Source organism: Synchiropus splendidus, chromosome 16 (assembly GCF_027744825.2).
Source record: "Synchiropus splendidus isolate RoL2022-P1 chromosome 16, RoL_Sspl_1.0, whole genome shotgun sequence".
Taxonomy (NCBI): Eukaryota; Metazoa; Chordata; class Actinopteri; order Syngnathiformes; family Callionymidae; genus Synchiropus; species Synchiropus splendidus.
The window spans coordinates 16,641,064-16,661,621 of NC_071349.1; the positions used below are offsets into that span (position 1 = coordinate 16,641,064).

General features: G+C 42.7%; 2 protein-coding genes across 5 annotated transcripts in view; one reads left to right on the forward strand and one right to left on the reverse strand.

Moving 5' to 3' along the window:
* Window positions 1–422: 422 nt before the first annotated feature.
* Window positions 423–2,385, reverse strand: rsad2 (radical S-adenosyl methionine domain containing 2). Its single transcript, XM_053845706.1, has 6 exons — window positions 2,052–2,385; window positions 1,831–1,992; window positions 1,528–1,757; window positions 1,306–1,455; window positions 1,175–1,207; window positions 423–1,085 (listed from the first exon to the last, which is right to left on the reverse strand). The coding sequence occupies exons 1-6, from the start codon at window positions 2,383–2,385 to the stop codon at window positions 921–923; spliced, it is 1,074 nt and encodes a 357-aa protein (XP_053701681.1). The 3' UTR covers window positions 423–920.
* Window positions 2,386–2,875: 490 nt separating this feature from the next.
* The window catches only part of cmpk2 (cytidine monophosphate (UMP-CMP) kinase 2, mitochondrial), a 79,456-nt gene continuing 61,773 nt past the window's right edge, over window positions 2,876–20,558 (forward strand). For 3 of the 4 annotated variants that reach the window (XM_053845704.1, XM_053845703.1, XM_053845705.1), the window contains exons 1-4: window positions 2,876–3,480; window positions 4,481–4,595; window positions 5,437–5,638; window positions 5,735–5,968. In XM_053845704.1, coding sequence (XP_053701679.1) covers window positions 2,899–3,480; window positions 4,481–4,595; window positions 5,437–5,638; window positions 5,735–5,968 — 1,133 coding nt within the window. In that variant the 5' untranslated portion in view covers window positions 2,876–2,898. Of the gene's footprint in view, window positions 3,481–4,480; window positions 4,596–5,436; window positions 5,639–5,734; window positions 5,969–7,297; window positions 11,113–20,558 lie in introns of those variants that run through there. The other variant, XM_053845702.1, reaches the window with a different exon arrangement.

Below are 20,558 nucleotides of genomic sequence, written 5' to 3' on the forward strand. Positions count from 1 at the left end.
TAGGAAAGTGCTTCGAATAAAATAAAATAAAATAAAATAAAAGTTGATCACAAATTTAACAGTCTGATGGCTGAGGGGAAGATGCTGTTATTGTGACGGGAGGTTCTGGTCTGGATGGACCGTAGCCTCCTGCCAGAGGGAAGAGGAACAAACAGTCCATGACCAGGGTGAGAAGGGTCGGCTCTGAAGGCACGTCTCTGGGTCTTGGAGACATACAGGTCCTGAAGACGTGGCAGGCTGCAACCCATCACCTTCTCAGCAGTAACTACGTTTACAGTATATTTACTAGGAAAAGCCCTCACTTTTTTTTTTTTTTTTTTTTACAGTCCAAAGCCGCTGTTATGAAAGTAAAACTGGCCGTAGAACCTTCCGGGGGAATAAAAAAAATGTGTTGACTCTGAAATAATTACGAAAGATAAGACTTTATTAATCTCACAAAAGAGAAATTCACTGTAACAGGAGCTCTATAAATGCTAAACTGGGAATATAGTACTTTAACATGAATCCATCCATAATACTAAACGCGAGTAAGCGCACAACTGTATGAAGTTTTCAGACGGCAAAACAAAGACTGCTTGTTTTATTCTGGTGTTGATGTATTTAGGCACATCAATGTGGTCTCACGTGGACCAAGCTATTAGCTGGAGCTGACATTCAAAAAAACATAATTTGTGTTTATTTCAATCTCCTCTAACACACTGTAAATGCCATACATGCAAACTATCATTTTTAAATTTATTCAAACATTAATGTTGTTGTACTGTTGTACCAAAATCCATATATTGATACACAGATTTAACAATAAAAAAACACAACATAAAAAGACAACACTATTCCTCAGTAACAGGTCACAGGAAGCCATTTAAAGTTATGAAAGAAAGATACACAATATATATATATATCAAAATGTCACATCTTTGTCACCAGTCCAGCTTCATGTCTGCCTTGCTCCACATGTATTTCCCTCCCCTCTTCAGAAACATTTTCTCGTCGAATCCGCTGAAGTTGATGGCTTCCTTCACACCGACATCGAGGATAGACTTGGACGGGTCCTTTCTTCCCTCGCGACAGTCTAGGAAACGCATCTGGACCAACAAGAAAAATGTGTTGATCATAAACCGCCTGTAATAACATTGTTATAATGCAGTTTTATTTAAGTAGACTAAGCACTTACATATTCATCCAGGATTAAGTATGAGTTCCTCATCTGCCAAAACAAGGAGGCGGTATTTAATGAAATGTTCCGTTTCCCAAGCTTCAATAGTGTAATGCATCAGTAGAATAATAATAAAAAATCTCTCATACCTTTTCATTGGACTCTGGAACGAGGCAGGCGACACTTTTGTGTCGATCCAGAAATTCCTGAAACTGTTGATCGCTGACCACAAACGTCTCCGCCTCTCTCAGCGCCTCCTCTCCTGCGTTTTCCCCGTCGATCAGCAGACACTGGAACACCTGAACACGAGCACCAATATTCAGGTATATACAGTATATAAGATGATCTGGATGAGCGGGCATGACCATGACCTTCCAGCGGACGGGGTTGAGCTGGGTGATGTTGGCGCTCATGTCTTCCTCGATGTTGAACGTGTTGATGACCGAGTTGATCTTGAACGCCACTTTATACTGCTGGCACCAGTTTCTGATCTTGTAGAGACTGTCCAGGTGACTCTTCCTGCCTTGTGCTCTGCCGATCAACTGGTTGGTGTCTTCATCAAAACTGTCACAGGAGATCGCCAAGATGTCCAGAAACTCCCCTGAAGGATACATGAGAGCAGGTTTATATGATCACTCACATTATAACGTGTGTATTTCCAGCCAGGGTTTTACCATATTTTTGGAACCACTTTTCTCTGATCAAGCTTCCGTTGCTGACGATGCTGACACTTGGGAGTTGCAGTTCCTGTTTGCAGAACTGAACCAAGTTGCCCAGAAAGTCTCCCTTGTGGTGCAAAAAGGGCTCCCCTCCTGAGAAGTTGATCTTTTCCATCCCTGGAATGCACTTTGTTAAACCACAGAGCGAGGTTATTTCAGGGTTAAAGGCAACTCACCAGCATCTTTCAAGAGTCGCAGCCCTCTTTTGGCTTCCTCCAGCGGCAGGACGAAGGACGTCTTGGCCGTGTGGAAGCAGAATCCACACTTGTAGTTACACTGCCGTGTGAAGTGGTAGTTGACGCTCGTTGGAGTCGTGGCATCTTCGACCTTTTCTTGCTCTGGCTTGCTGTCGGAGTCGAGCGCGGATGAGGCTGTTGCTAGGCTGTTAAATCCTCCTGCACCCCAGTTGCAAACTCTTTTTAAAAGCCATCCCAGGATGCTCTGAAGCGTGGCCGCCACGAGCCGCACAAGCAGCGCGGGAGACTGGACCACAGCGGAGACCTTCATCATTTCCATCAGCTGATCTTGTTTACAGTGCCCCTCCTTTTATACACAGCCCTGCTAAGTTTCCGTTTCCAGACAGAAGAGAAAATGAAACTGAAGCTGTTATGAAGGGGTGCAGTTAGTGAGCAATGCAGAACGGAATGTGAAACTTTTTATCGTATATGAGAGGATATAAATGTGCCTTGCTTATGCCATTAATAATAATTAATATGAACATTGTTTTGTTAAGGCGTGTAAATATGAGGAATATGCAGGAGGCTGTCGTAGTTTTGCATCGCAATAATAACTGTTAATAGTCGGTGATCTGGCGCTTGACAAATAGGTGAATATTGTATGGAGAGGAAGAGTGAAATTCATACGCAGACTCGATTGAAGATGAATATTTATGATCAAATAACACTAGTGTTCCGGTTCCATTTCAAGTCCGCATCTCGTCACCGCGCCCAAGTTTCGTTTCTCCTTCCTCGGCTGTTTACTTTCGTTTTCCCGTCTTATATTCACTCCGGCGTGAGACGCGTCATGGCTCGCAGGATGGTGTCTCTCCTTCCTCGCTGGCGCTCCCGGACGTTCTCCGTCCACCTGGATGGAGACCGCGTTCACTTCAGGCTGCAGGAAAGTCCGCCGGCAGGTGACGCGCCAGCGGTGTTCGGGGCCGTGACCGCGACCGAGAGATGCTACTCTCTTCTTGTTTACAGCGCCGACCGCATCCAGAAAGCTAAGTTCTATTCGGGGCTTAAAGACAAACTTTTAGCCGGTTTGCCACCGCAGTGCGACCTCTCTCATATGACGTCACACGTTCCTCATTCGAGAGATTCGCTCCTCAAAGGCTACTTTATCAAAGATTCGTCCAAGAATTCCGCGTCGACGGAGCGATTCCTGGAGCATTTGCAGCAGCACGACCCTGTTCTGGTCTGTTCGTACTCGAGGGCTGCAGATGATGGAGCGTGGACTCAACAGCTGTGGTCAGAAGATCTCACCAACACATCCAAGTGCTTCCACTTGGTCCCGACAGAGGAGCCAGAATGTCATCCCTCGATCCTCAACATCATCAACTCGGACGTTTTCTACAGTTTCCAGGAGGCGCTGAACATTTTGAAACAGGTTAGTGTCTATTTTGTCATTCATTATTTCAGATATTATTTAGCTCTACTGTAATGTAAACTTGCGCCAAGTCAATTGGGGAAATGGCACCCTCTAGTGGTCATATAATAGAATTACCAGCAATGACAAACCTGGATGTGTAGTAGCTACACGAGTACTACTGCTGTAGTACTTTCAAAGGATACTGACCACTGCACAACGAGCACAAAGGTTAGTGACGTAATACCCTTTAAATAATTAGCGTTTATATTCAATATTTTTTTAAAATCTTAAATATTCTTTAAATATATATATATATAAATAAATGCATACAAAAATGCTTCGACTAATAAAAACATGCTGTTCTATAAGTTCTATATTTTGACAAATTAGAATTTAGGAAATTTCGCAGGTATTATTTTCTGTACTTACATGTTTTTCTTTGAACTGCCACAATATACATATTTTCTTAATATATTTGTTTAGAATTTACATTAAAATCTCTCTGTAGTTCATACCTGACCTCTAAGTACAGTTTCCCTACATTGGACGCTAATTTAAAAATAAAATATTGATTTAAATATGCAACGATGAGACCAACAGGCAAAAACCTATTTCAAAAAAGAACCGCCCAATTTGTATTTAATTCTAAATAAACTGAGTTAAACCAGCCAGTGGCTTCATCCATCAAATTTTTACGAAACAAAAAAGGAAAGCAAGGAATAATATTCATAATAATAATCATAAAAAGCCCCACAAAGATTATTATGATGTGTTCCCTTTTAAAGATTAGCGTATATTTATGTACAATTTTATTTATTTTTGAAACTCTCTAGTACTCAGACAAATGCACACCACATGAGGCGCTTGTTTACTACAACAGTGGTGTTAGCCAAAACACTGGCGCCAGAAGTATGTTATGACGTCGCGAGTCTTCTTCCCAAATAAATCTGATCCGTGTCTCTGAACTCCATTACACGCTGCTTGAGGTAATCCTGTCTGTCTTCTCTCTGCTGGACAGTGCGGTGACATCATCCCAGAGGCGACGTCCGTGCTGCAGCTCCTGCCCAGCGGAGTGGAGTGCAGAAGCAAAGCAGACTTCCCAGTGATCGTCTTAGAAGGCCTGGATGCCACAGGTTAATGCCATTAGGCCACAAACAAATACCTGGTCAGGGTGATGCATAGATGCTTTGTCAGAGTGATGGCCGCCTGCTTGCTCTGCCAGAGCCATTATCTGCACGCGAGTCGCCCTAATGGAATATCGCGTATCATGACCTCAGGAGAGTGAGACGGCTGTTAAACGCTTTATTGAATAGCTCACCAACTGTAAAGCCAAGCGGCTTGAGGCAGATGTTTTGTGAAACACTCCTTTAAATGGCATGTTTTCGACTTGAAAACCCACTCACCGCCTCTAAATTCTGCCTTATATTTTGGTCTCCCTTTGTAGACTGTGGAAAAAGCAACCGCTTTCCTCTCACTTATTGCTCAGCTGCTGCTGGAAAACTTTATTTTCGCTGGACAAAAACAGCCTTTTTGCTCTCATCCCACCTTAATTTGTGTACGACCAGATTTTGCAGGCGTCCCATCAACCCCTCACTCATACTGACAATTTCTCCATTTGTAATTGGGACTGTGGGAGGAAACCAGAGTGCACAGAGGGAACCCACACAAGCACAGGGAGAACATACAGTGAATAAAAACAAGAATATTCATAGACATACGAAGGTATGGTTTTCTGGATGGATTAGTAAGTCTGCAGTCCTGACACCACCACCATGCTTCACCAAGAATGGACTACATCATGGAAAATACTTTAAAACAATATTAAACAATCCTGTAATAAACATATTCAGATAAGAGGCACAGCAGCCGTGGGATTAAAGCAATCTGGAGACTCAAACAGGAACTGGTTATCCACATTTTTCTCAGACCTGAGTGATGCATTGTCGCTGATGTTCTTCTTCATATCTGCTACAGGTAAGACCACTTTGACGGAGTCTCTGAGGGACACTCTAGGGGCCGCGCTTCTCTACTCCCCTCCCAAGTGTCTCTCTCCCTGGAGGGCCCGCTTTGATCAGGAGCCTCCCCTGATCCGCCGGGCCTTCTACGCTCTGGGGAACTACATCACAGCACAGCAAATCGGCCAAGAGGGCTTGAAGAGACCTGTCATCGTCGACAGGTAAGAGGTGGAGGGAAGGTGGCTCAGAAGGTGGCGCTGGGAACGTGTAAGCCGCGAGGAGCTCCGGATTCTCAGGTCGTGCTCTCCGCGCCACAGGTTCTGGCACAGCACGGCAGCGTACGCCATCGCCACAGCTGTGGACGGGCCGGTGTCGAGCCTTCCTCACCAGGGTTCTGAGGTCTACCTCTGGCCCGGGGATCTGCTCCAGCCGGACCTGGTGGTCGTGCTCACTCTGGACCCGGAGGAGAGGAAGAGAAGGCTGAAAAACAGAGGGCAAGGAGCGACCCAGGAGGAGAACGCTTTGGAGCGTGACAGGCTTTTCAGACTGAGGTGAGGATATGATGGCGAATTTAAGAGTTCAGGACCGTCTTATCTTAACAAAGACATGTTGCTTGGGTGAAATGCTCTTCATAACAAGCTTAGTAGTTAAGTTATAATAAGTTACATACCATAATTATATTATATATTGACGTGTAGAAATCTGTTATAGTTGTTGTGTAAAGAGAAGAAACGTTTCATAAGATCAAAGTGAATAAACATGCAGCTCTTTTCTTAGTTTAGTTAGGAAAGAAAAGTTATTATTCAAGATTGTTATGTTTCAAATAACACTTTCATTTTGCAACAAATACCTGCAGCGAGTTAGATTCTAATTTGAGCTCAGAATAAAAAAAATAAAATTAAATCACATATTATGTTTGCATGGAATTGCTGTTGGCACTCCCACTGTCTAAAATATTGACTACCTATGTGAGTTGTCCGGGGGCGCCCCCTGCCTCTCATCCCACGCACTGCAATTCGGATAAACTCGAGAGAAAGTGGAGAAATATGTCACATTATGGAATTTAGTTTAGCACAATAATTGGATATTTTAGTGGGAAAATAAGTTGTAAAATAATAAATAAAACAAAAATAAAAATAAACAACAAACAATAAACAAAAATAAAAACAAATCCCTTTTAAAAATTAACAATTTCTGCCTCAATCTCAAGTTAAATCATATTATTATAATGCTATTGACAGAATTATATTGATCATTGTTCCTTAAATTAAGGCAAAATAAAATGATCAAAGTGATGCATGTGGATCAGTGATTTCAGTTGAGTTCTGGTCGTTGCTACGAGGCGCTTGGACTCCACCTGTGAGACGATATGATCACAGTCGCGGCTGCAGACTCAGGTCAACACCGTCCTGCACTGATCTATCAAACACTTGACCGTCCTGTGGGGGGAAGCAGCTCATGAACAGGTGATTCGTTGCGGAGCCGTTGTGCTCCATTAGGCTAGTCAAAACCTACTGGCACCGCCGGCCCAGTTAGTCGCTGCAGACAGGTCGACGGCTGCGCTCATTCATCTAGCATCCGGATGTAATGGCCTTTCCACACGGGACGGCCAGATGTCGGAGCAGCCGAATTAAAAAAAAAAAAGAAATCTGGCGTCGCTGTGAGAGAAAGACGTTCTGCAGACTTGAGTTCAGTCAGGATTACGTCGACTATTCCTCATGCGTCTCAGGAAATGGCCCTGCTCTGAGCCATCTGTGTTGTTTCTTTTCTCATGTACTGCATTTCACAGATGTTTGCTGCTCTCATGACCTCGGCCGCAGAGGTCATGCTTTTAATAACAATAATAATCACCGCGCATATAAAATGGTGCGTCTTTGTAGGGTAGAGGAGGCCTACCAGAGGATTATCGGTCCACCCTGTGTCACAGTGGACGCCAGCTCCTCTGCTGATCAAGTCCTCCAAAACGTCCTGCGGTTAATTCAAGCGAAATGCAGCTTGTGAACCGCCGCGCAGTTCCACGCTTCGCCGCTGGGTGCCAGTAAAATGCTGCTGATGTGGCGGCGCGCTGCACTCGAGAGAGGAAATCTTGAGCGAGAATGAGTAAAGGTTTAATGGCCCGGGGCCAGAGTCACATTCTACTATCAGAAATACATATTCATGCACATTCACATTGTCAAGAAGACTGTACGTTTAACTGCTGCAAGAGTGAAGCTGCATCTTTAATGACAGAAGATGTTGCAAAGGATGTTTTTGAATCATGATTTTGTTCATCGGAAAATGATTTATAAATGAAGTAAAGCTTGGTATTCTTGGGGCTTTGTGTGGGTGAGTCTGTCTTATGCTTATGTATGCACATTTACATGCTTGTTACAGCAGCTAATTGAAACATTCTCTACAGATATTTATCGTTATCACAAATAAAAACATAATTATTTTGACTCAGTAATGAGCCTCGAATTTACATTCTCTTGAATAATATCATTTATTAAGGTATTTGTTTCTCCAAATACTATTAAATTAAAAAAAGCAGCGTGTGTGTATTTATGAAAACGTATTCTTCTTATTGTTGTAAAAAGCATGGTATATGTCAGTTTTATTTCAATGAAAATAAGATTTCGCTCTGGAACATGGGAAGGTTCATATCAGGCAGATGAGGCTTTTTTTTTCTCCTAGTAAACTACTACTGCTGTCTGAAAACGTTCTTCTTCATTCATTGTTTCACATCGGAGCGAGTGAGTATCCTCCACCTTAACCTGCTTGATGATCCTCCTCAACGCACCTGTAGTCTTCATGTCCTCCTTTATCACATCCAAGAGCTAAAGTAGTTGACTTCCTCCTTGTTTTACCTGGAACATCCTCCTTAAAACGTATCCCTCCCACCATGTATCGGCTTTCCTTATTTTAAGGAACAGTTTCTCTGTTTCTTTTTTACGTTTAAATATATTTTTACCTCTGCTTGTCCTATTGTTTATATGGCATTGAAACTTATTTTTATTAGTATTATTTTTTTTTATAGTCAGCAGTTTTAGACAATGTTTTCCATTTTTAGTTTTCATTTCTTTTATTTATTCAGAGCTTCATGACACAGTGTTGAAGGGTCTAACACCATCTACTGTAAGTGTTTTTTTTTTATTGGGAGGACGTGTAAATTTTGTCTTCATGATGGGAAGATTAATTGGGGTTTTATGTCATTATGGGTTTGGCAACGCAGGGCGCCGGAGAAGACAGAGTGACCCATCTCTTTTACTGTGATGCATCAGCAGAGCGCCATCCAGTGCAGACCCTATTCATATGGCCATTAATGAAGCGCTGTACATCAGTGTCATTCCACGACTCCCCCACATCAGCGCATGGATTACTCCTTCCACCAGTTACAGCAATCCGATGTTTCAATGAGCGCAGAGGTGCTGCCGATGCAAATATCACCCTCGGATGTGATCACATAAAGCAAAATAAGGTGCCGTTAGTTTTATGAAGCATCAATTCAAGTGTCAGGTGAGTATCTCCCTATTCATAATCTATCGGCTGATGGAATGAATGGGCTGTACGACATTAGACATTGAGCTCGGCGCCGGGTTTGATCGCTCTCTCCGCGCTAGCCTCCCTCCAGAGAGGCACGATTTATGGATTTGGAGAGCAAAGCAATTAGGCATTATGCTATACATCATACCTGAATGTAAAGTTGTTGGAGGCTGAAGTGTCAGCCATATTTCTCGGGCAGAGGCTGTTGTGCTTTGTTATCCTTGGCAACAAAGGGGAAGCCGTGATTTCGTGCCATTACTGGCCTTCAAGATCACAGTAATACGATGTTAATGGTCTATAATCACGACGTATTACACGTTTACAGGACTGTTTTGGCGGTGTGGCGTCTGCTAGTGTCCTGTAATACATGTCAGATCTGTGGACCTGGAGATAGAGATGCAATGTTCTACGTAAGTCGTGGTTAAAAAATAAACATGAATTCTAAACTGAATTCCTTGAGTTTAATCGAGTACTTGTTGATACGATTAGTTTATCGCATCTATGGTGCTCACTCTAGAGTGGAGAAGTAATCCCTCTGCCTGGTCGACACAGTCATGACAGTATTGAAGGTATCATGAAACAGTGTCCTGATTTTCTGAGGCCACCAGATGTGGATGTCTGAAACATGTTTGGACTTGAATATCTGATTTAATGAGACCTCGAGTCATTTCTAAATGAAGAGCGCCATTTAGCTTGCTGAAATTTAGGACACTGTTTCATGATACCTCATCTACCCATCACTACCGACACCCTAACAAAGGTAAAAAGTGAAGCTTTTCACCGTGATTTGGTCTTCATTTTGATCAAGAAGAGCGTTTGTTCATCACTGACTGATTTATATTAAGATTTTAAGAATGCCTTGTATTGTGAAGAACCACACGCTTGGGACTTGGCTAGTGACGCAACAATGAAGCTTCGTGATACAAAGTTGTCATTTTTACACAGAAACAGGTGGCACTCGCTCTGAAAATGAGGGCACTGTTTCATGAAGCCTCATAAGCCCTTAGTCAACTTGACCAACCCTAACTAACCCTCTAAAGACGGAGCCTCAACAACAGAGATATCTGTTTTATACCAAAGGCCCCAGATCATTTATACAATATTTTCCAACATGAATGTATTTTCGCTTGACTAGTCACCTTGTGAGCAACTGTTACTCAAAAACTTACTGACTTTTTTTGAGGAAAAGTCCTGATTTTTGGGCTCCTCTGGATCACCATCTGCACGCAATAATTTATTTTCAAAAACTTATATAACAGTTATAGTTACTGTGCATTGCCACTCATTGTTGCCATCCATCTATGATCCGTTCAGACACTTCATCCTCTCACAATAGCCCGAGTTGTCATTTCCACAACGACATGCTTTAAATAAAAACAAGTTATTCATTTACATCAACCAGCTCTTCTTCCTCAGAAACTAATACCTCATTGTATGCTGATATTTCCGCTCCTTCCACCACTTCATTGCACAGCTCACCAGTGTTTTTGTTTACGTTTGGTACCTCCAGTGACGTCACAGCATGGCGGCTGATCTGACCCACTTATGAGAACCTATCCGATTCATGAATTCATGATGGGCTTTTGTGTACACAAAGAATGAAAACCCAGCTTTTGAATGATGTATTGGATGATGTGGATATTGGCAACATTTTAAAATATTTCGTCAGTTGATTTTTTTTATGTATTTTGCCCCCAGTTTCCTGTTCTAAGCCTCGATCATGTAAATATTCACAGACAGATTTTTGACTCCATTTTCCTGCATTTGTACATGTGTACATGTATACAATGTCAAAATGATTGAGATTGAGATGCTGTTACACTGCTATTTTAAGCTTATATCACGGTGTGCTATACGGACCTTACCACCCCATGAGCCTTCTGTCCCATCATCAAGACAGAAGACTGATCCACATTCATGTCAGAACCAAAATCCGTCTTCCGGCTGCTCTGTAAGTTTCGGCCTTACGTGTCCAGACACAAACCGAAACACACACACACACCTCACTGCATGGGGCCACTTTGCACTACACTCCTCAACTTCAATATTTCATCGACACAACAGAGAAGGAGCACCGGTGACGAGGAAACCCTCCACGAAATAATTAAAGATCCAGCAGGGATGCAGCAGCACAGCAGCCGCCGTCCCGTCCTAAGTAATAGATCAAATGAAAGCTGTCCCTCAGATCATTAATAATGAGCGTGGTATGGAGACTGAGGGGGGGAATAAGAGGCCACGGAGCTGGTACAGTTTGGGGGAGGAGGAGAGGGCACTTGGGAGGCACAAGGTGTTTTTTTATGTGCAGGCTGGGTGTGGGTGAGGGGCTGGGATAGTAGTCTGGGCTCTCCTGGCAAAGGCCCCAGTGGGCCTTACTTGGCAGCCACAAGACTCAGCAAGAGGATTCATGCATATGATTTGGCTCCGAGTCTGCCAAACTCTAAAGACCCCTCAGCAATGTGGATACACATCTCCCGTCTAATAAAGAACATCCCAGTGACTGGGCAGGTTAGCTGCTGCTAATAATAGCGCTTATTTTACTCCGGGGTGCCTCCGAGCTATTGTCAAAATTTGTGAGTAAGCTCAGTCAAGGATGAGCTGGGTTTTTTAGAGAGGGGGTGGCGGTGGGTGTCGATGAGAGCCCAGGAGCTTGGGGGTAAGAACGCTGGCATCGGTGGAAGCTGGAATACACTGAGCGGTTGGTGTGAAAGACAATTCCAGGATTCATTTCAGCACATCGGCGAGTGTTCGGCAAACTATTTCCCCCTTTCCGCTTTTTATATTTATGTAGTGAGTGTTACTCGGAACCTCCTTAACCATGGTGTGATGCTGTTTAACAAATAGATTTTATCATGGTTTGGTGACAAGTTATATAGTGTACATTCTTAAGAGATCCTGGTATTTGGGGACACTTGGATTAGCATGTCCTTAGCAAGCTCCGCCTACTTGTAGCGCCCCTCAATAACCGTTATTTTTATGAGTAAGGACTCACTGTTTTAAAGCCTGCTTCTATATGAGTGAAACTCTGGACTCTAGAAATTGTGTTTTTTATTTTCTGACTGAGGACATGTTAATGTTTTGGTTACCCTTCAATAGAAACCATCTGGCGACAGATGCTGAAGTGTTCCCTGAGTAGAACAACGCTTTCCCATCAGCCGCTAAAACCTTCCCTGGACTCTATTCAACATCAACCTCTTGATTGTGGTTTTGACTTCCATGTGCGTGAAAGCTTTTCACCAGATTGGACTCATGGAATCTCTACAAAACAGGTTGCTTTAAGCAGGGCACATAATGAAAATTGGGCTTTTATTTTTCTTTGGTCTAGATTTTGCCCGTCCCTTACCTTGGACAGCAAACGCCTCATTATTGTACCTTTTGTAAAATAATCCAATAAAATAATTGTGTAGTGTTAGGAGTAAATTTGTACGGAAAACATCGTAAATGTGTCCAGTGCTTACGATATTTAAAACCTTTTTTTTCAGTCCACCGTTCCTTCTGGTGTTCTATTGGCAGGACTTTCATTCTGAGACCAGTTGTGTTCCAGTCATTTAATTATAATTATTCTCTGAGATTTTTTTACATAAAACTATGGCAAGATTCACATTTTAATCCCAATTAATCGCTGAGTTAACTCGCGATTTTCCCCACACATTTGTATCTGCTCACTATGTAACTTAAAGGGAAATTGAGTCAACATTAGAATGACCTATGATGCTTACAATGTTGTGCTTTTAAGCCTGTTCAGTGCCTCCGAGCTTATTCTAAAGAATGTTCTTGACAGTATACGTTGACTTGTAGTAGTAAACAAATTGTTGTAGTAAATGTAAAACAATGCATTAATAGTCCCTCTAGTGTTGATCAAATCTTCCATTAAGTTACACTTAACGGATACAAAATGTGTGAGTGATTTCCCATTAATCGCTAGTTAACTCACCTCTAGTGCGATTAATTGAGATTAAAATTTTAATCTAGTGACAACCCAAGTTGTTCGGCTCACTTTCAAGTTGTCCTCCAGGATATTGGGATGATTCTTCTTTGTTTTGTAAAGATTTTTGTCAAGGTTTAGATCAGTCTGAAGCTCGATGCGTTTGGCATTGAGGGTATCTTCATGTGTTGGGTCAGACAAAATCAATGTTTTGAGGTTCATAAAATCCTTCTCTGTGCATCCCACTTCACACAGCGTATCCTTGAGTCCACCAGGTTTCAGTCGTATCCAACAAACCTCAACAAACACTTGTCTTTGAGCACAGCAGGTGGTGGCAGAAACCCCGGCTCACCCTTTGTGAGTGAGTGATGGCTGGCAGGGTTGTAACTGAACGGTGAAGTGTTTTCAAATATCATACAGTGAAGTTCCAACGGGACGCAAGAAAGAAAAGTTAACGGTGGCAGTGAGAAATAGTTTGGAAAATACCTCATCAAAAAAAAAAAAGTATGTATAATTCAACAGCTTTTTATCATCATGCTCAGCCTTTGTCGTCGCACAGTTATTTTCAGGGGCACAGAAGGCAGAAAGGTGCAGGTATTATTCCCAGCAGGCCACGCGTCTCCACTGCCATTATATATTCAGCCTGTGCTTATTTTCTGATGTTTGCTGCTGTATATTCAGCGACGACTGCGTGAATCCTCTCCAGTTTTGCCTGGCGGCTGTAAGGCAGGCTTCACCAGGAACGGTTAAATATTTAAACACTGCTGTGAAATCTCATTAAAAACGGCGCATCAGCCCCCACTAGACCCCTACAGCACTCCCTCTCACACTCCCTAAAAAACCCAGTTAGAACTCAGCGGAGTGTGACAAAACAGTTATTGTCTATTTACTGCCGAGAACTTGTGATAAATCATCATGTGCTGTCAAACCTGGCAGCTGGAAGCTGAGTTTGACGAGTGGTAAGTCGTCGCGTCGGGCAGGGAAATGATTGAGATTCTGTTTTGACAGCGGCAGACAAGCAGGAATATGCCAAAAAACAAATAACATGACAACAGCACCAGACTAATATTTCCATAACACACATTTGAGAGCAAGACGGAGAACAAACTTTGTTGTCTCTGGAGGATTCTTGCCTTCTCATAAAAATCTGGGCAATTATTCCGGCGCTATTGTTGTGTGTGGGGGGGTGGAGGGCTCACTATTTTTAGTCTGGCTGCCCTCTCAAATAAATTGATTTCCTGTGGCGAACTTGGAATCTTCAGTGTGTGCCATCTTCCCCCTCCAAACACACAAATACCGTTCCCCCAGAGGAATAAATCAAAGGCAGCGCTGCCAAGCTCTCCGCAGCTGTGTATGCGCATCTCGGTTTCAACTTGAAAATGGTTTATTTTTGTTTCAGTTCCATTAATGCTCCGGCATGTTCCTGGCTTCATCAGGAAGCAGCAACAGCTGAGAAGTGACTGGCTTGACAGGCAAACTCAAAATACCTAAACAGACTCTTCTCTGGTTTTACTCAAGAATGAAATCTCTCGTGAGACGCGCGTTTCTCTTTCTCCTGTCGTCCCCCACCACTGAAATAATGGCGAGGTCAAAACAGACCAAGCTCCCAGACGATATTTAAACATCCAGGGCTGTGCATAAATAAAAGCAGAGCGACCTGATCCCGGATTTTTGAAGCGGTGTCAAGGGAGCCGACGGTCTTTGATGAACGCAAGCGAGGACTGGGGGAAGTTGCACTTGCAGAAAGCTGAAATTACAATGTGCCGAGTGGAAATCAAGTGAGAATAACAAAGAATGATTAAGCAGAGCAAATGTTTGTGCGACTTCGGTGGGTGGGCCAACTTTGGCAGGAAGATGTCTCGCGCTCCCGAACTGGTTCCCCGACTGTACCCAACCATGGAGGCCTGTTTTTCAATGATGTTGACCGCCTTTTTTGGGGGTGTTTATTTAATCTGGGGGTTTGTGTGGAATGTTCCGACAACCATTTATCCAACATTAACTGAATACTGACACATGGAGTTGAGTCAAACTCTCCAACTCTCATGACTGTTCCTTGTATTCTGGTGGTGTTGACAAGTATTGGTTGCGACCTTCTTCCTTTAAAGCACCTATCCCGGTCCACAGCACCCTTCTGTTATAATTCCAGCGTCTTCCCATGTAGCACTCGGCTTTAGGAAAATGAGCGGCTAGTATCTTCCGACACCTGCCGTCTACAGCAAAATGTAAAAAGTCCACCGCATCCAGGCAATGTCTTCCGCTGTGCAGTGCCCACTGTGACATTTGATAAAGCGCCTAAAAAGAAGCGATGCTCACAAATACCGAACTGTAACATGCGCTCCAGGCGAGTACAAATGATGGTTCAAATATGTGGATGTGAAAATGGGATGGAGTAGCCAGTCCAGAGGCCGCTAGGTGGCGCTCTTGTTTTAGAAATGATGTCAGGTTTTATTGAATTAGTTGTTCAAGTCAAGTCAACATTTCGCAGCAGACAGTGCCCCCTGGTGGCCTCTGAAAATCAAGACACTGTTTCATGAAACCTCATCTATTCACTGCATAATACTGTGTTAAATACTATTCACTCAATATTATAATCTTAATTTTTACTTTTGAACTAAAAGTTGAATGAGTCTGGTCGTAGTTGGAACTCGGGGTGAGTCGATGTAGTTTGAGCTCCGTCCGCAATTTAATTTAATACCATTTAATTTTGTTGAGTTTTTGCCATTGTCAACTGTCACTGGGTCTCAAACATATCATAACATTGTTTGGAATAACCAAAAAGTGAGGTGTATTAATATGTTTTGTTATGTTTTGGAGAAGAAGAAAAAACAGGCACCTTTGCTTTTCCTTTCTCTCTTTCCCAGGTTAACTAATGCTTCCTATGCGATGCTTTCTCATTCATGGGTGGAAAAATACATGTCATGTAGATACGCTCTTTATTATTACTATTATTAATAATAATGTTGTTGTTACTCGTCTGTTGTATCAAATGGCAAGCTCTTAAATCTGCAGCAGCAGATGTGAGTTTTTTTTTTTTTTTTCACTACAATGACCAGGATTTCATGAGACTTATGTTTCAAATTCAAGTCTACCTTGGCAGACTTCAGTGTGAGAAGAATAAGCTAGTAAATAAAGCCTTTAGGGTGTGAAAACCAGATCTCAGTACTGAGACGGAGGAGGGTGAGGAGGGGGGCAGCCGAGACACAAATGAGAGAAACATACAACTATTGGGTTTCTTATCCTGACTAAGCCATTTGAATCCCACTACACCCATTTTACTTGCTCTCTCGGTGGCTCTCCTGAGCAGAAGTATGCGGCTGCTTTATAGTCTTCTCCCTGCAACACGGAACATATTGAGTTCATAGCTGCTCATCTCCATAATCAACACAGCAGACCCAGAAGCCTACGAGTGGGACCGTAGGCCAGCAGGGAAAACACTCAGGCTGGCTTTAACTCCATCCCACGAGTGGCTTTTCCTGCTTTCTAAACAGAGTTTAGTGAGAAGTCCTGCGGGACTGATAAAAGACCAGAAATGTTTTGACAAGCCTTGTTCACCGTGGAACGCTCCCAGTGCTGTCCATCTCTGATAAAAGCACTTTTAGCAGGCAAGCCTGTGGTCAGTTTGGTATGGGATGCGATAAGGAGTGTGTGTGTTTACATGTTAACATCCTTTTCGTGCTATACATTTTGGCGTAGTGTCACCAAACATGACCCCTTTACAACATTATATTGTGTCGATTGTGTCGTATGAATGATATTTTTTTGACGCTTCAAGTTATTCCGATGAGCACGGATCAATTGTTTCTGACCTTCTATGTCAAAACTAGGCCTTGAGTATGTTGCATCAATGAACGTTCAGTGTCAGATCAGACTTTGAAACTGTCTGTATTAAGTGAAAAATACAGATTTTGAATCTCCTTTTAAACAACAATGTCAATGATCTTTCATCCCGATAGTTCTCACAATGCAACGACAACAATAGCGGACTACGCTCCATCTGAGGAAATCTACTAAACTTTTTAAATGTTTTATTTAAAAAAAAATCAGACTGTAATACCAGTGTGGCCACTCGTTTATGTGTTTGTTGAGTTGTTGCCAAGTGTTTTTATTTTGCCCACCATGTTTGTTTTGTGCTCTACTTCTGCGAAAAAAGTGCTTTTATGAGCGCTCCTCCTCCTGGGGTTGGTGTACTTCATCGCTTTGAGCGGGTTTTGTGTAGCTACTTCTTTGCTACACTTGAAGTTGGCAGAGGAAAAAAGAGGTAGGAAGAGATGTCAAAGACCTTGGGTAGTGATGGATATATGAGGTATCATGAAACAGTATTGCAGGGTTGATGAAACAGTGCCCTAGTTTTCAGTGGCCACTGGTTGGAGCTCCTGGTTTAGAAATGACGTCATGATCCATTGAATGAGTTCAAGTCCAAACATTTCGCAGCAGACATCGCCATCTGGTGCCCTCTGAAAATCAGGACACTGTTTCATGAAACCCCATCCACCCATCACTACCCATGATTTATGGTGATTTATTTTTTATTAAATTTTTGCCGCATCAGTCACTTAAATACATAAATATATGAAGGACAATATGAAGAAATATATGAAGAAAGGAAGAAAATTTGCTGGAAGGATGTTTCAAAATTCGTTGCTAAATTATGACATTTCTTGTTTATTTGGCAGCAGAGCAGGTTGTTTTGCTACTGTACATTTCCTTGTCTTGGGTTTTGCCTGAGGTCCAAACACAGCCTTAACCATAAAAACCAAAGAGCGCAACTACTTTTTTAGCGTAAAATGAGGTAGTTTGGTTATATATTTTTTATTTTAGACAACTTTCAGTCATTCCACCCCGTAATGTGTCAAGAGTTATCGTCTAAAGTGAGAAAAGACCAAAGGGAAGCCAGTGTATACTTGGGGCGTCCTCAGAGAATTCAAATAAAACGCTCTAAAGCATAAATATCACTTCATTCAGGAAAATAAATTGGTTTGAAACCTAGCTTAACTGCTACAAAGCTTCAGCTGTTGCAGTGCTTCACAGCACTTGCGCAGTCGCATGAGAGTTGGGGTCAAGTCCATTGTCCAAACCATGAACCTGGAAAGACAAAGTGAATTCGGGTCAACGTAACCTGGCTTCCAGCGACATGTTGTGCTGTGAAGGTTGTAGTACGAAGCACTTCTGACTTATGTTGTTTAGAGTAGGCTGATGGTATCACAGGCGGTGTATGGGTTTGCCCTCCCTGAGCCAGTGGAAGGCATCGCTGTTGATCAGAGGCAGTTTCCATGGCCAGACAAAGGATCTTGCCTCATATTGAACACCACACTGTGCTTCTCTATATCTGACATGCCTTGGCTGGCGGAACAGAACTTGAACTCCACTTCTGTGAGAAGCCAAACAAACCAAAATATGAGTATGCCTTCCAAATCTCCTCTACAGAGCGGGGTGATGATGTAGTTGGTTGGAGCAGTTATCCATCTCGCCCTGTGCTGCCAGCTGTCAGAACACACAGCTCCGGCGAGCCACCGGTGGCAGGTGTAATCAATATGGACTCCACAGAGAGTTGCACTACCAGAGGCCAGTCTCCACTCTCTAACCCGTCTCTGTCTCTCCGGGGGGAACAGTAGGCAGGCGGGCAGCGAGAGTGTGTTTGATGTCTCCTCCGGGCCAAGATGGAGCAGCGCACTGAAACTCCGCAGCCGGGAGACGATTAATCCTGTCGATTGGATGCAGCATCGTGTCTGAGTTGGTTGTTTTTATCAGACCCATGCAGTCTGGTGCCTTTGGCTGTGAAACAGGCTCTCCACCAAAAAGTACAATTGCCAGACTTATTTTTTTTAAACAGCAAAACAAGCAACAACTTGTTCTCCTTTCCTTGTTTACACTTGATTTTGTACGTTAATTATATATAAATATTAATCCTGTCTCATAAATCCAGACTTACTTTTTGTCCACTTCAGGCCACCGTAGATCAAGCCACTTGTGCTACCTGCTTCAGCTGGTTTTCTTTTTTCATTTCTTTTACACGTGACGGTACGCACATGTCATAGCTACAGTTCACTTTCACTGCTTTTCTTCATTTACTTCGCTCTCTCCGGAAAAGCGTTGGGCTACGTAGCTCGGAGGCAGCGGATGTTCAGGAGTGTCAGAACATTCTAAACTGGTCAGAACAACTGGGGTTATGATTGCTTACAGGATTTTTGTGTGGTGGGGACAAAAACAACCTCAGGCAAAAAGTGATGCCTATGATCTCCTACCATTCCATCCTGCCTTCCCTCTCTTATTCACCAAGTGTAAGGGGGCTTTCATTGTATGCACAAGTACCCAAGTAGACTTCGCACTCAGACATGTATCCCTTTCATATCTGTACTTGGCCTAGCCAGCTGGGGGCGGTAGACAAATAACTGCGTTCTAGACTCGAAACTGATTCGACTACAAGCTCTGTCGATGCTCCGGAAAGGATCTGCGTTGTATCAACCTACACTGTAACTTAAATATAGTCCTGAGGTGACATTTCACGCACGTTTGCGAGAGAAATCGAGCACGAAATCAACAACACCAGCCAGACTGAAGTCGGGGCAGAGTATGTAGTGTGAAAACACCCTTAAATTTGCTTCATACTATTGATAAAGTGTCATATAAATACAGGTGAATCATGCAGCTTATCTCTTCTAGAGTTGTGTACCAAAGATTTGATCACTCAATGCCTTTCCAGTTGCTATTAATATTAGTACTATTTGTTAGTTTTCATCTTTCAACCTCATCTTGCCTTTTAGTTGCTTGTTATACCATAAAACAGTGAAAAGTCTTTTAATAATTTGAATAAATTTGATGTTTTTTTGGCTGATCTCCAAGATACAAAGTGAGGAGAGAGGAGCGCTACTATGCTAATATGCTAATGCGCACAGCAAATTAAAACTGAAGAAACATTTACTAAATGAAAGTAGCTTTGATATGCAAAACATACCAGTGGTAATCATATCTGGAATGAATATGCACCTTTAGCTGCCCGTGTAAGTGGTGCTTAATCTGGCACCTGATGAAGTCGACAGCTAACGTTTCCAGCAGGTTTCATCCTCCTTGCACTCTCAGTCATTAGCGCTAATGGTGATGTACAGAATCGTGGCAGCCGTACGCATTATTAAAAATTCACTAGGCTGTCAACTTGTGTAGGAGTTTTGACTGATACATCATTAACGCGCATTTCAGAGGGGGAAGTGGCGCCTCATAAAAAAAAGGCGTGCACACATACGCGGCGTCCCTGAAGGTGCTCGCTTCCCCGTCTTCGCCGCGTGCGCTGACAAAAATGAGTGATGACGAACAAACAGGAATTTAAAACCGTATTTAATTCGAACGACTCGAAAGTTGTTTGTGAAAATTAATAGTTAAAGTGTTTTTGAAGTGCGAGTCAGCTAATTTAGAACAGCCCGGAGCGTCTGTGTGTTTTTCCAATAAACGCCCCCTGATATACAGATGCAAAATATTTAAAGTATCATTTTTTTTTTTGCAAATTTCTTGGCATTCAGTCTGTTATTGATGGAGTTTCTCGCTGAGCGGTGAGGATGCTGCTCTGGCTTGTGAGAAAGCTCATTAAAAGTGAAACAGGAAGGTGAGTCAATTTAAATGTTATTGGAACCAACAAGTACTTTTTAAAAAAAAGTAATGTGTGTAGTGTGAAAGCCCAGAAAGTCAATACGAGTTAGTGCCATAAC